Genomic DNA, 13,050 nt, shown 5'->3' with positions numbered 1-13,050 from the left:
TCCCCTTAAAGTACTGAAAAGCTTCAGTAAGGTCACTCCAGGGCCCTCTTTTTTCCAGGGGGAACAACCCCAACTCTCTCAGCCTTTCTTCATAGTAGAGTTACTCCAGCCCCCTCACCGTTTTTGTGGCCCTTCTCTGGGCCTGCTTCCACATTGAGAGTGTTCCAGGGACACCTTTCCACTTTTGGTTTTTCCTTCAACTGCAATGTCTTAATCTCCAGCTCTACTCTCTGCTAGCTGAATAGGTAGGTCTCTTCAGCAGTTGCCTTGTTCCTTAAAAAGCATGTTTGGATGCTATGTTTTTGTACAAGTTGTGGAAACTGTTTCTTCTCTGTTAATCTAAGTTTTTAAACATTCTGTACAAATTCTTCCTTCATGTAGCATCTTAATAAAAAAAGAGGTGAAAAGATACAGAATAAAACTGTTCCATCCTTCTACCCCAGGAAGAAAGCTGTATCTGCAGCATCCCATTTTACATGGACGCAGGTCTCATATTACAGCACCCTCATGATGAATTTCCTTAATATGTCTGTTCCACTGGATAGCAGTCCTTACTGTCAAAATCTATTGCTTCCAGTTTTATTCATCATGGCTATGGAGAACAGCTTTTGATTTCTCTTTGTAACTTCCCTTTAGTATTTATAACTTCTAGATTCTCCCTACACTACAGTTTTGTAGACATTTCTTTTTCTCTGTTGCTTCACAGAAATTGTCCTCTCATTTCTTTATCTAGAGGTGTCTCTGTGCCTGACTACACCTACTTTCCCAGTGAGCAAATGACACTGTAAATGACACTGTAAATGACACTGGTAGCAAAAGGCCAAACTTTTATAATCAATACAATTAAAAAAACTTGGCAATTAGGCAAAAGACTTTCCAATGTGAGCTGGAGTGCTCAGTTAGAAGCACGGAATCAATGTGTCATTTTATTACTGTTTCCTGTGTTAGTTTCTACAAACCAGTGAAGTCCTAGTGCTTAAATGTCTTTGAGTAGTTTGTAGATTACTGATGAAATTCAGTAGGTGCTTAAAGTTGCAGGTCTTTAACTATGCTACTCAATTAAGCCCTCAATTTTGTTCTATCTTTTCAAACCCAACATTTTTACTCCTTTTTATTAGCTTTTAAAAATCAGTTAGAAACCAAGTGACAGAATCAAGCACTTGGGTGGTCTCTGGAGAGATGACATTAATTCTAGCAGTTTTGCATCATGGAGATTGGAGAAAATGGTTATTACTATCAAGTTGTGCTTCCTTAAATATAAGTTTTAGAAGTTCTTTTAGTAAGTACAAATAAAGGGTTTTACCTATTTCAACAATAATATGGTAATTTTGCATACTTGAAAATTGATTTTTCATATTTACTTTTCCCCACTTTTGTAAACATATTATTTTCTCTGCTCCCCTCACCTTTTTTTTTTTTTTTCCAGGACCCTTTGCTGCTTCAGGAGACAGTAAATTCTGCTGCTACTCTTATCATGGCATTAATAAAGGACAGAAACACAGGGTTGATTGGCCAGCTGTTGGTAGCATAAGACCATAAATCACATGTAGCTTTTGGAAATGTTTGCTTTTCGTCATGTATTCACCAAAGGTCTTAAGTCATTTTACCCTTTGATTAAAACTCTGGATTTATGCCATTTACAATTGAGATCCTCTAACAGCATATTTTTGATACTTAAAATGCAAGTCTGATATTAGGTATAAAGTGAAAAAGGGAACACAAATAATTCTGAGATACACTGGGTACATACTTTGAGGAATGATATGTTTTTTAAGGTACTGATCATTTATAAAGGTGCACACAGGACACCAAAGCATTCATGCAGAATTTTCTCTGACCATGTGTGTGTGTGGTACTCAAGGAATGCATGACCTGAATTTTATTTAGATAAATTAATCCTAAAGCATAGCTCATCTACTTTATGTGAAATTATTTTTGAAATGCTGCTGTAATACCTATTAGTGAATGTAGAGTCCATTACCGAGTGTGGCCTTCCTGACATCAGCAGAAACGCATGTCACAAGAAGCGTTGGAAGGGTCAGAACCCTGTTCGCCATGGAATGAAGGTAACCTCAGATCAAAGAAAATATGTGCATGGGGACAAGGTGCTAAACCCCACTTTTCCAGACACAGTATGCTCTAGCTGTAGCCTCCTTGTTACTACACTTCTTCCAGTGCCCATGTGCCATCATTCATAGCTTGTGAAGGACCACTGAGTACTGTTTGCCCATCTGTGCATGTATATGCATGTATGTGTGTATGAATGCTTGAAGGGTGAGAAAAGGGTTAGATTGAAAAAATCAACCCAGTCTGTAGGTAGTGGAGAAATACAAAGATTCTGTTAGTTCCTCTATAAGAATACAATTTTCATCTCTTGCTGGCTAGCATATGTTTTTATTAAATAGTAGCAAAGAGACTAAGTGTTATGAATTCAGATATATGCTCCATGGATAGTCAAGTGTGAATAGTTGGGACAGAAAGATGAAATGGTGAATGATTATTATGTGGAGTATCTTCAAGTGTCACAATCATTAAGAGCAATACAAGAAGAGTCCCTGAAATCATCTGTCCCTCGCTATGCATCAGACTCAGGAATCCCATGTCTCCTGCAATTTTTGAAGGGGCTCAATTAACGCCTCACATACCTGCGGTGACTGGGAATAAGGTCTTGGATCAGTATCCCCACCAGAAGTGTTGAGTGAGTCCCTGATTCAGTCTGTCCTGAGTGAGAGCACTATCAGTTCAACAAGTTTCCCTCTAAAAGCATCATTTCTCCCCTTACCTACCATCACGTTCCACACTCTCTCATGCTCAGACAAAACTTAGGATAACATGCTCCTCACTTGATTCCCTTCCTCCTTCCCTTCATGCGACTACCTATATGTCTAGTTTAAATCCCTTTTAGAAGCTGATCGTGATCCCAAACTTCCATCATCGCATAGTAAAATAAAGAGGGTTTTAGCTGATGATTCTATTTCAAAGCAGACATTTTCTTCCACACAGAATTCATGCAAAGACAAGTAACAAAGTTCATATGCATCATCTGCTTTCTTCTTTGCTTGTTTCTCCTCTCTACTTTGATTAATAATTTGTCCTTTTCTGACACTGTACAGCATGAGCATTCATATTAGCTTTGTGTATGACTATACAATAGGCATATTTTGTTCATACATATATTCATGTCTGTTCATATGCAGAGTATGCAAATAAATTAAGAACTAAAGAATTTATTACTTGTATTCATAATTTAACAAGACAGCTTTCACAAATGAATTTTCTGAATTTGCTTTTACATTAATAAATTTGATGAAGGAATTCATTTCACAGGCTTTTAAAAGACATGATGAAAGATGTCTCTTTGCTGTATTTTGTGATTCTTCTTTGCTTGAAGACTAGAATACATTGTGATGTGTTTACCCCAATTAATAAGCAAGTGAATTTGGAACATCCCTCATGTTTTGTAGCCACTCTTAATTTATACGTCATGATACTGCCTCAATATTGGTTTGTGTGTAACATCATTTTCTTAAACAGAACCTTTCGTTTTTTAGGGTTGTTTTACTTCTACTATTCTCCTAAAAGGATTTCAGTCCAATTAAAAATGATACTACAAGGAATGGCTGTAATGTGAAAAATATATTATAGTTGTTTATGGAATTATTTTCAAAAGAGAACAGACAACGCACCACAAAAAGTAGGTTTTGGGTCATGAAATATACTTAGTACTAATCTTAAATGGAAGATAATATGCTTAATTGCTAATGTACTGTTAATCATTGCATTATGGATTTTTTAATATTTAACAATCTTTTAAAATAATCTACAAACATTGAAAAATCTATTTTGCTGGAAGCAAATCCACCAACAACAGAACTACTGAACCAGATCATGAAATGCTAGAATGCAGTAGGAAAAAACCAAACTGGACTGTGATTAATGCTATTGTGTATCCAAACCAAATTGAAATGGTCTTTTGAGTGATTGTTAGTACATACAATGGGAATAAAAACATAAAATTAAATTAAGAAGCTGATTGTTTTTTGTCTGTGCATTGCTTCTCACAAATAGCAGTATGCATGAGAAACTTGGCAGACTTTTGTACACACATGCTGTTTTGAATTTAACTAGTGAATCAGTCACCACCCATATTGCTTTGAACATTTGGACAGAGATAACAGAGTATAAATAAAAGCTGAGACTCTGCCAGCCTTGCTTACCTTACTCCTTAAGCACTCTAATTAGTATTCCTTGGGCAGTGTTCATCAGAAAAGAGAATACAGAATATGGCCCCAGAAATGCTTTTTGTAACTGCCAAGTCCTAGCTTGGAAAAAAAAAATGGTTTGATGGTCCTCTAAAAATGGCTGAAGGAATGAAAAGGATAGATGGTGGAATTAAAAATTAAAAACACCCCACACTCCCAAACCAAACCAAAAAGCAAAGAGAAACCAAGTGAGATGTTACCCTATTGCAATCAATGGCATACTAGTGTCAACTTTAGTTGACTTTTAAAATATCGCAAAAAAACTTTGGGCTTATCTTGATAATTAATGTAGGCTGAAGAATAAAAAGTTTTTCTGTATGCCATGAAGGTTTTGGTGCATTCAAATTTGTATTTCTATGTCACACCAAAGTCTCAACATTGCCATGGTGCTGTTGTAGATGCCATCCAAAGAGGAGCTTCCAAAGACATGTAAGGTTTCTGATTACTGCTTGGCACTTTCTGAAGATACAGCAACTTTTCCTGACTGGAATGTGTACATGGCTGGTAGTTTTAAAAACTGTGTGTTATGAGACAATTTGAGCCTTTCAGAGTATTAGTACTGCCTCAGCCTCATCGTTTTTAAGATTGCTGATTATTTTCTGTTCTTATTCCTGTCTAACTGGAAACACTCCCAGTATTTAGTTACTAGATTGATTGATTCAGATGCATAGTTTACTAGATGGTCAGTTTTTTCCTTGGGTAGGTAGTGATAGAATGGTATTCAGGGGACTTTCCTTTTGTTTGTTTGAAAGATCACTAATTAAAATCCCAAGTAATTCTCACTGAAAGAGGGAGAGCTGCTGAGACTTGTGAAAAGAACAATATCTTCAAGGGCTTGCACTGGTAAAATCTGTTATGAAATGTTAATATGTAAGTGTACATCTGATCTTTATGTTCTAGAAATATATAATTGTGACATGAAAAGAAGTTCAACTATAACTGCAGTCATATTTAAGGCTAGTCTTGAAGAGCTGAATTCGGAGAGACTTAAGAAACTGCTTTCATTATTCCTGCCCAACTCAATTAATCCCATCTTTTGCTACTGATTTTGAATAATTTGCAATGGCACCCATTTTGATGAGTAATGCCTTGCTCTAGGTGTCTACAAGGCAAAGTATGAAAATGGGTTCAAATCTTTGTGCCTCAAATGCCTGCACTTTCAACTTCAGACTGGTAATTTTTTATGACATCCATCTTCCTTGACCCATTCCCCAGTATAGTTGTTTACCACAATTCAGTTTGTCTTGTGCTTCTGGCAAGCACCAAGGGAAAGAAGTAGTCACTGACTGCATTTTTTCCCAGTGTAAGTTGATTTTGATTGACAGGGCTGTAAAGCACTTGTTAAATACACATTTTCCATTGTTATTTCTTCCAGGAATACTGAATTAGTTTTGAGATCTAACAAACACAATTTCAGCACCTGTGCTGAGGAAACAGTCCCAACTGTGAAAATACTTTTTTGATAGAATATACTCACTTGCCTTGAATACACAAACCTGGTGAGCAAAGTGGCATTTCTTAATGTACTTATTCCAAGATTAATTTAAGTATACTTGTCAATCTTCAGATTTAAATGGATCTTGTCCTTCATCCTGCAGCTATTCCTGTCTCAGAAACTAAAATTATAATTCAGTTAAAATGCCACAACACTGAATTATAACACAGTTACAAAGATAAATGAGAGAGTAAGAGGCTTGGACAAGGAAAAAGTGATGTGAATTTAAATAACATGGAGAAGCAAGGAAGCAAGAGAGAATATACCAGAGCTCCTCCAGATGGCAAAACCTGCAGGGAAGACCCCTTGAATGGCACAGCAGGCTAAGGTCTGCAGGCAGGAATGCCTTCCAGATTCAGTAGCACTTGAAATGGCAGCTCAGTCAGACATTTTCCTATCCAGCAGCCATTTTAGATAATCATGTCCCTTTGTTAGTTGTTTGTTGCTACTTCTGCGTCTCTTTTCTTTTGCATCACTCTGCCTCCTTCCTTTTGAGTCTGTCCCTCAGACTGGACTCTTCAGATTTCATATTTCCTTTTCATTTCAGCCATTCCTGTCTTCTTCTGCAGCCTTCTCCCATCCTTTCCCCTACTTCTGTTGCTTATTCTTTCTCTCTGTGTTTCTCTTTTTCCATTCCTCCCTGCCCACTATTGTTGAAGGAGGAGATCCCCCCCCTTCCTTGACTTGCAAGCCAGGCTGTGGTCTGGCATCAGAAGCCTTTCCTTGCTCCTGGATCGAGAACTGAAGGATTTGGGCTTTGGCACCTCTGTGCAGCTCACAGCTGCGACTGAAAACAGATGTCACTTCCGCTGCCAGCTGCCGGGAGAGGAGCAGCAGCTGCCCGAAGGGACAGACCTCCTGCATGGCAGCTGCTGGGCTGACACTGAATGCCGCTTATTATCTGGCATCATGCTGCCAGCAGAGCCATTCCATTGAAGGGAAAATAATCCACTCCAAGGTCAGGCACCCCCTTCCCCTGCTTCAGTAGCCAAACTTTGGTTTGGAAAGTCTGCACCTAGTCAAGGAGTCAGGTTTTCAAATCTCTCAGAATGGCAGCAGCAACAAAAATTGAAAGAAAAGAAGCCAATCCAGGTATGGCTTGCAGTCCTGGTGACTGGGAAAAGTGTTTTCACTTACTAAACAGTGGCTTTGCCAGGAGTTGCTCAGAGGCAAAAATAAAGGAACCCCATGATGCTGTGTTAAGCAGTTGCTTTCCACAGCAGAAACACGGCCTCACTGAAGTCCTGCTGAAGTCAATGAGATGGAAAGTTCCTTGCAGTGCACTGAGGAATGCTTGGCATCTCACCCCTCCAGCCACCTTCAGCTAACCCACACATAACCATACTGGTTATGCTGGGATTTTATTATTATCATCATTATTTTTATTGTGCTGCAGTTTTAAGTGTGTATTTATGCTGTGTTCAACTCCCTTGCCATTTGGTGGGGCAATATTATGTTCTTGATAAATGCCAACTATGTTTTGGAATTTAATTGTGACTCCAGCTTAAGCACCCACAGGCCTATGGTACTTGAGATTATAGGTGCACGTCTGAAGGGCAGTTTGGAATTTAAAATCTCTCTTTTGAATACTCACTGTGAATCCAGTGACAGCACGGTAATCCTAAAAGGATGATTTTGTGCAGGATTAGAAGAAGTCTTGGCCTCTGGACACTATGTTTTGTCCCTCATTCCTGTACACTGAGGGCTATACTGCGTGTAGCAATTCAGTGGAGGAAGCTGGAAAACTGTTATCCAGGAGGAAACTAACTGCAAAAAGTGATTAGCTTTCACCAGTCACCAGATGGGATGCCTTTGGGGGAGGCGGTACCTCGTGATTCCTGCTGCAAGGGGATGTGCTGGAGGCACGTAGGGCTGCAGCAACAGAATCATAGATGAGCCTAAACTGCCACTTGACTGTACTGTGGAGCACTAGTTTTGTATGTTTGCAGTCTCGGACCCTGCCTATGTTGAGTATGAGATGAATATTTGTTATTCTAACATTGTTGTGACCCTTCTGCAGACAAGGGCATATACACCAGTGAAGCACAGGAGGGTCACATGCTGTACATGTCTCCTCTCTTTGGCTGTCGTGTGCAGGCTTTGTAAGCAGTGAAGTAAGCCTTCGTTTGTGTTGTGACATGCAAACCTCTCCGAAAATGATATATCTGAAAATGCTCAGAGGTAACTACATTCCAGACTGGTAGGTCAGGATAAGAAAAGGAAGGAAGGAGGGAAGGAAGGAGGGAAGGAGGGAAGGAAGGAGGGAGGGAAGGAAGGAAGGAAGGAAGGAAGGAAGGAAGGAAGGAAGGAAGGAAGGAAGGAAGGAAGGAAGGAAGGAAGGAAGGAAGGAAGGAAGGAAGGAAGGAAGGAAGGAAGGAAGGAAGGAAGGAAGGAAGGAAGGAAGGAAGGAAGGAAGGAAGGAAGGAAGGAAGGAAGGAAGGAAGGAAGGAAGGAAGGAAGGAAGGAAGGAAGGAAGGAAGGAAGGAAATGAGGTGTCTCTCACTCTTTCTGGGAGTGGCTGCTTACAGCAGATCAAAGAATTACTATGATAGATATTTCAAGAAAAGCTGCAAAATGCCTTGAGTGCACAGCACAAAAGGCACATTACTTTTCCTTGGTTTCTTGGTTTTTTTCTTCTTTAAACCAATTGGCTTCACTGACTTTGTTCTTTAATCCTGCTTTTGATTAGGCAGCTCCACAGAAATGGAATGTGCAGGATTTGTCCAAGGCTTTGCTACACCAGAGCATGGTTATTTACGGTTACTTACAGTGTAATAACAGGCATTACAGTGGCAGCAATGCACCCTCTGCTGGTGCCTGTCAATGTTTTATCCAAAATCTTCCCCAGTTTAACTATCGACAAACACTGCTGATGGTAGAAGAAAGGCCAGTATTTTCCTCTCCTTTTCTGATTCCCAGGAGTGGTAACCTGAGATGTTAAAATGGGCTGAAAAAACACTGAGCATGGTGTGGGCTACACAGCCATCGGCCCCACATAAGTCCCAATGACTACAACATAAATAATAAAGATGCAACTACCTTCAAGAGGAGGCTGGAAAACACCCTTAACATGTGGATTAATGGGAAAGTCGGGATTCGTGCTAATCAGGTTGAGTGGGTGGAAGATGGCAAGGCATTTATCATCTGGGACAGCTCCTGCCAGCATGTACCTGCCTCAGGCTGGATTCTTGGTAGTGGTTTTTGCAGACTTTTCTCATTCCTCTCAAAACATACACGGAATTATATTTGTTTCAGATTTCTGGAAAACCCCAAATTACAACCCAAGTGGGCAAGGTCTGGACAATTCTGTGTTCAAGTTATGAATCCTCAAGTGCTTTTTTGAATGTTATTTTGTACTTTAGTGAAAATCTCAGCTCCCCCCCTTTTTTTTTTTTTTTTTACTCTGAGGCCAAATTTGATTAAAGCCTTAGAAGCCTAGAAAAACTTTAGAAGATAGCTGAACTGCACTGTGATGGAGGTGGTCAGTGACTTGAGTAAGCATTCATGAATGTCTGGAGGTTTTCAAAGTGGCATTAAGTGGGAAGCAGGTAAGTGTCAGCTCTTCCTACACTAGCAATCTTGTATGCAAATTAAAAAAAAAAGAGCAAGCCACTCCTTTTAAGTGTCAAGTTAAGCAGGAAAGAATATCTCAGTAAGAAGTGACATCCATTAGATTCAGCAAGGATAACAGAATAATTTCTAATCCATGATTATCATATCCTTTAGAATTAATCTGATAATTTATATTCTTTATTAAGTTTGTATTTTTCCCAAAAAACTGCAATCAGATGGATCCTTAGAGGATCTTTTATGACCAAAATGTGATATTGTAAATATTCATGGTGGAAGAAATCAAACTCGTAGAAAATTATTCTGCAGGTAATATTGCCTTGTAAGTAAAACACTGTGCTCTCCAATAGCTCTTTCATGCCCTCTGCAGTCAAAACTGTTTTGTATCTATACAGTCGAAATGTGTTTTCCCTGATTGCAGAATGTAGGGTTAATGAAAACTGTAGAACAGTAAACACTATTGGAATTTTTTTGAGCGACCTGTAGGCTAGGTCATGACTTTCATTATACACTCATATCTAGCAAGCATTAGGGTAAAGCAGATGATCCTATTCTTTCACAGTTGTGATACCTCTTACATAGCAAGAGCTGAGAGCACAGAAGTAAAGAGAGGTGCCCTCCTGTATGAGATCTTTGCTGGTGCAGACTAGGTTTCACTACATGCATGCGTCCATCTCCACTAAAGTCTGGATTTTCATGCGTATTTGCTGTCAGGTAGAAATTATGCACAGATGACTGTATAAACTGCTTTAAAACAACCGTGAGTCCATCATTAATGTAATTTTTTTTAGCCTCACTTTCAGAGAGTGCTGATCATATTTTTGCATAGAATCAGTTGAAGTGATTCATCCTACTCAAAAGTTATAAAAACAGGTGAGGAAAAGTGTCTTATTTCGGTTGATCGTACCTCAATTACACTCAACTAATTTCAAAGAGATGTCTAACTTTTGGACATACAGAATTGTAATATAGTGAATCATACCTCATCTATTTACATTTGAAATGTGCAAGAGTACATAAAAATTTCATTGGGTAAAAGAAGAAATGGTCACTCAGATGAAAATAAGGACTGTAAATAGCTTTCCTAGGTCCTACCCTGGCAAAGCATTTTAGTATTTTAGCAAAGGATGCCATACTCATTATCCATAGAGATGCCACATGTGTATGAAAATAGAAGTTTTATCAGAAAGTAGTCTGAGGAATATGTTCTTCCCTGTTTCTGCAGTACCAAAGGTCAGTCCTGAAGTACTAAGAAAAGGTCTCCTGGAAAAGAAAGAACAAGTATGATATAATTGAAAGAATGAATAAAACCAGCAGTAATAATAATTATCATGAAAAAAAAAGAATTAAAAAAAGCAAAAGTCAACAGTGCTGAGAAGATGATTTGCTGTTTAAAACATCAAAGATATTTTATTTGCCATACCCATGATATTTTTCAAGAGTAACTGCCTGTTACTGACTCTGGTTTGGACTTCCACCATGGACTAGAACAGGTAATTTCTTGCCTGTGCCTTCCAGTTCTCTGCATATATAAATATATATATGTATATATATATATATATGTAATTGAAATTATAATAACTCCTGAAAGCTTTATGGGCTATGGCTGTCACTGTCATTGCCATATTCATTAGCAGAAACAACACTTGGACTCAGACACTGGTCTCATGGAAGTATTTCTGAAGAAACTAATATATTGCTATAAATGGAATAGGTTTCTGATCTTGACTGAGACATTAATGTGCCACTCACTTTTAAAACAGTGACTCTTCTTGAAGGAACTTCATAGCCTAAATAAACCACCCAAGGAGTGAGGCTGGACACAGGTGCTGTAAGGAGTCGGGAGGGCCACAAACCCAGTGACTGCTTGAGGAAACACAAAGTCCCAGGATGATTCAGCCAATGCCAGATCACAGAGACCCCTTAGTCCCCCACTGTATCTCACTGCTCTCTTTTCTCCTCATAAAAGAGGAAAGTGTGTGTAGTGACCATGGTCCCATGTTTCAAGACAGACCAAAAAGTCTGGGCACTAGGGAAAGATGGGCTCTGGCAGGCTGGTAAACATCACTATGCTCCAGCCTCTCCCTCTGTGCAACATGAATAATGGCTGCTTCACAGCAGCATTTGTTACAGTGAACGTATTCATGTTCATGAAGTCTTTTGTAAATTAAAAACTGTAAAAGCTTTAAAGTGCTGTCTTAAAAAATTTATTACTGCTGAGATGATACTTGATTGCTGAAAACTACTAATCCTTGATTAACTAGTTGAACCATGGAAATCTCACTTTGCCTGCATTCATTTTCCAGTGGCTCTAGAGATAATAGGTGATATTACTCATGTACCTGAAGAATATGCAAGGACCTTGGACCACAGAATTTATCAGTGAATTAAAATTACCCAGCCATATTTCTCATTTGACTCATTTTATGTTTTGCAGTAGATTTAGAAATGCTTACCTCTGTTTATGTTCTGCATCAACAACGTGAATTGAGCAGAAATCTCTTTTGGGCAGACCTGGGATTGTCACACTGATGACAATGCTGTTAAGAACTGTGATTTTTTGAAAAAACATTTAATAGAGGAAACTGGACTTTCAAATTGTGTGAGCAGTGCTAGGGAAGCAGGGCTGGTCAGAGTGTGTGTAACCCTGCCAGGCCTGGGCTGTGCCCCCCAGATGATAATGTCCCTTTGGCTGGGGCCAGCTGGGGGCCAACTTGCCTCAGGAGAGGGCTGGGGGACAGGCTTCCCTTGCTCTTTGTCTGGCATCCATTTCCAGGCAGAGCCTCCTTCTTGATACCAGGACAGGCTTTGCTCTACACCCATTTGTACCCACAGCCCAGTCCAGACCCCTGCTCAGCCCACCCCTGTTCCAGCAGGCTTGGCTGTGGCTGAACTCAGGACCATGCTCCCCTGAGGGACCCTGAGCAGGGAACAGTCCCCACATCCCAATTCACTGCTGCCTGTTCTCTGCCCAGGGCTGAGGCTGACATTTTGTAGGATGAGGATGAGAAAACCCTTGGGAATCTTCAACCTGAATGAGTTTTTTGGAGGAAAACAGTGTCTACAAAGTTGAAATGATCCATGGAACCAAATAAGAGAAATTCAGGGGTTTTAGCCAGCTAAAAACATGTGGTCTTCAATTCACCAAAGCCACAACCTTGCATTTCTGTGGTACTATGCTGACATGGAAGGAGAGTAGCTCAGGCCCTCATCGCATCCCTGCAGTTGTCCTCTGCCAGGTGGCTGTGGGACACCATCTTCCACAGGGCAGCAAAGACCCTCCCCCAAGCAAGCTGCAGGTGCGGGGAGGAAGTTGGACGACTCTTGAGCCTTTGTGAAAGATATTCGGCCAGGAAGACTTCTCCATGGATAAGATGTGGCATTAAACAGCAGAATATTCCTCCCACAGGGCAATATGCTGTTAATGGGAGAAAGCTGCATTTGGATGCATTTGGATGTTTGATTGAAAATACTCATGCAGATGTTTCAAAATTTCCCTTTTCTCTCAGTCATATCAAGAAAATGGAAGTGCTGCTCTCTGACTTTGATTTAGGTTAGAGATTCAAGTGTCAGTCCTCATGGAGGGACATAAAAATAATCTGTGCCCTTCAGCTCTTGCTGCAGAGCTGTGGTGAGAGGGATGATGGAGAGGTGTGCTGAGGACAGTGGTGCAGAAGAAAGGGGCTGTACCCCAAGGCATCTAGAAAGGGAGGGAAGGTGAAA

At 39.8% G+C, this 13,050-nt stretch overlaps 1 protein-coding gene across 2 annotated transcripts in view; it reads left to right on the top strand.

The window, feature by feature from the left end:
• CRPPA (CDP-L-ribitol pyrophosphorylase A) overlaps nucleotides 1-4,019 on the top strand; it is a 107,583-nt gene extending 103,564 nt beyond the window's left edge. For both annotated transcript variants that reach the window (XM_071560840.1, XM_071560841.1), the window contains one exon: nucleotides 1,427-4,019. In XM_071560840.1, the coding sequence (XP_071416941.1) occupies nucleotides 1,427-1,531 (105 nt within the window). In that variant the 3' untranslated portion in view covers nucleotides 1,532-4,019. The remainder of the gene's footprint in view (nucleotides 1-1,426) is intronic.
• Nucleotides 4,020-13,050: the final 9,031 nt, after the last annotated feature.

The sequence above is a fragment of the Pithys albifrons genome, chromosome 7 (genome assembly GCF_047495875.1).
Source record: "Pithys albifrons albifrons isolate INPA30051 chromosome 7, PitAlb_v1, whole genome shotgun sequence".
NCBI lineage: Eukaryota > Metazoa > Chordata > Aves > Passeriformes > Thamnophilidae > Pithys > Pithys albifrons.
Note: the sequence above shows the minus strand (reverse complement) of the source record. Positions and strands in the feature narration are given on the sequence as shown.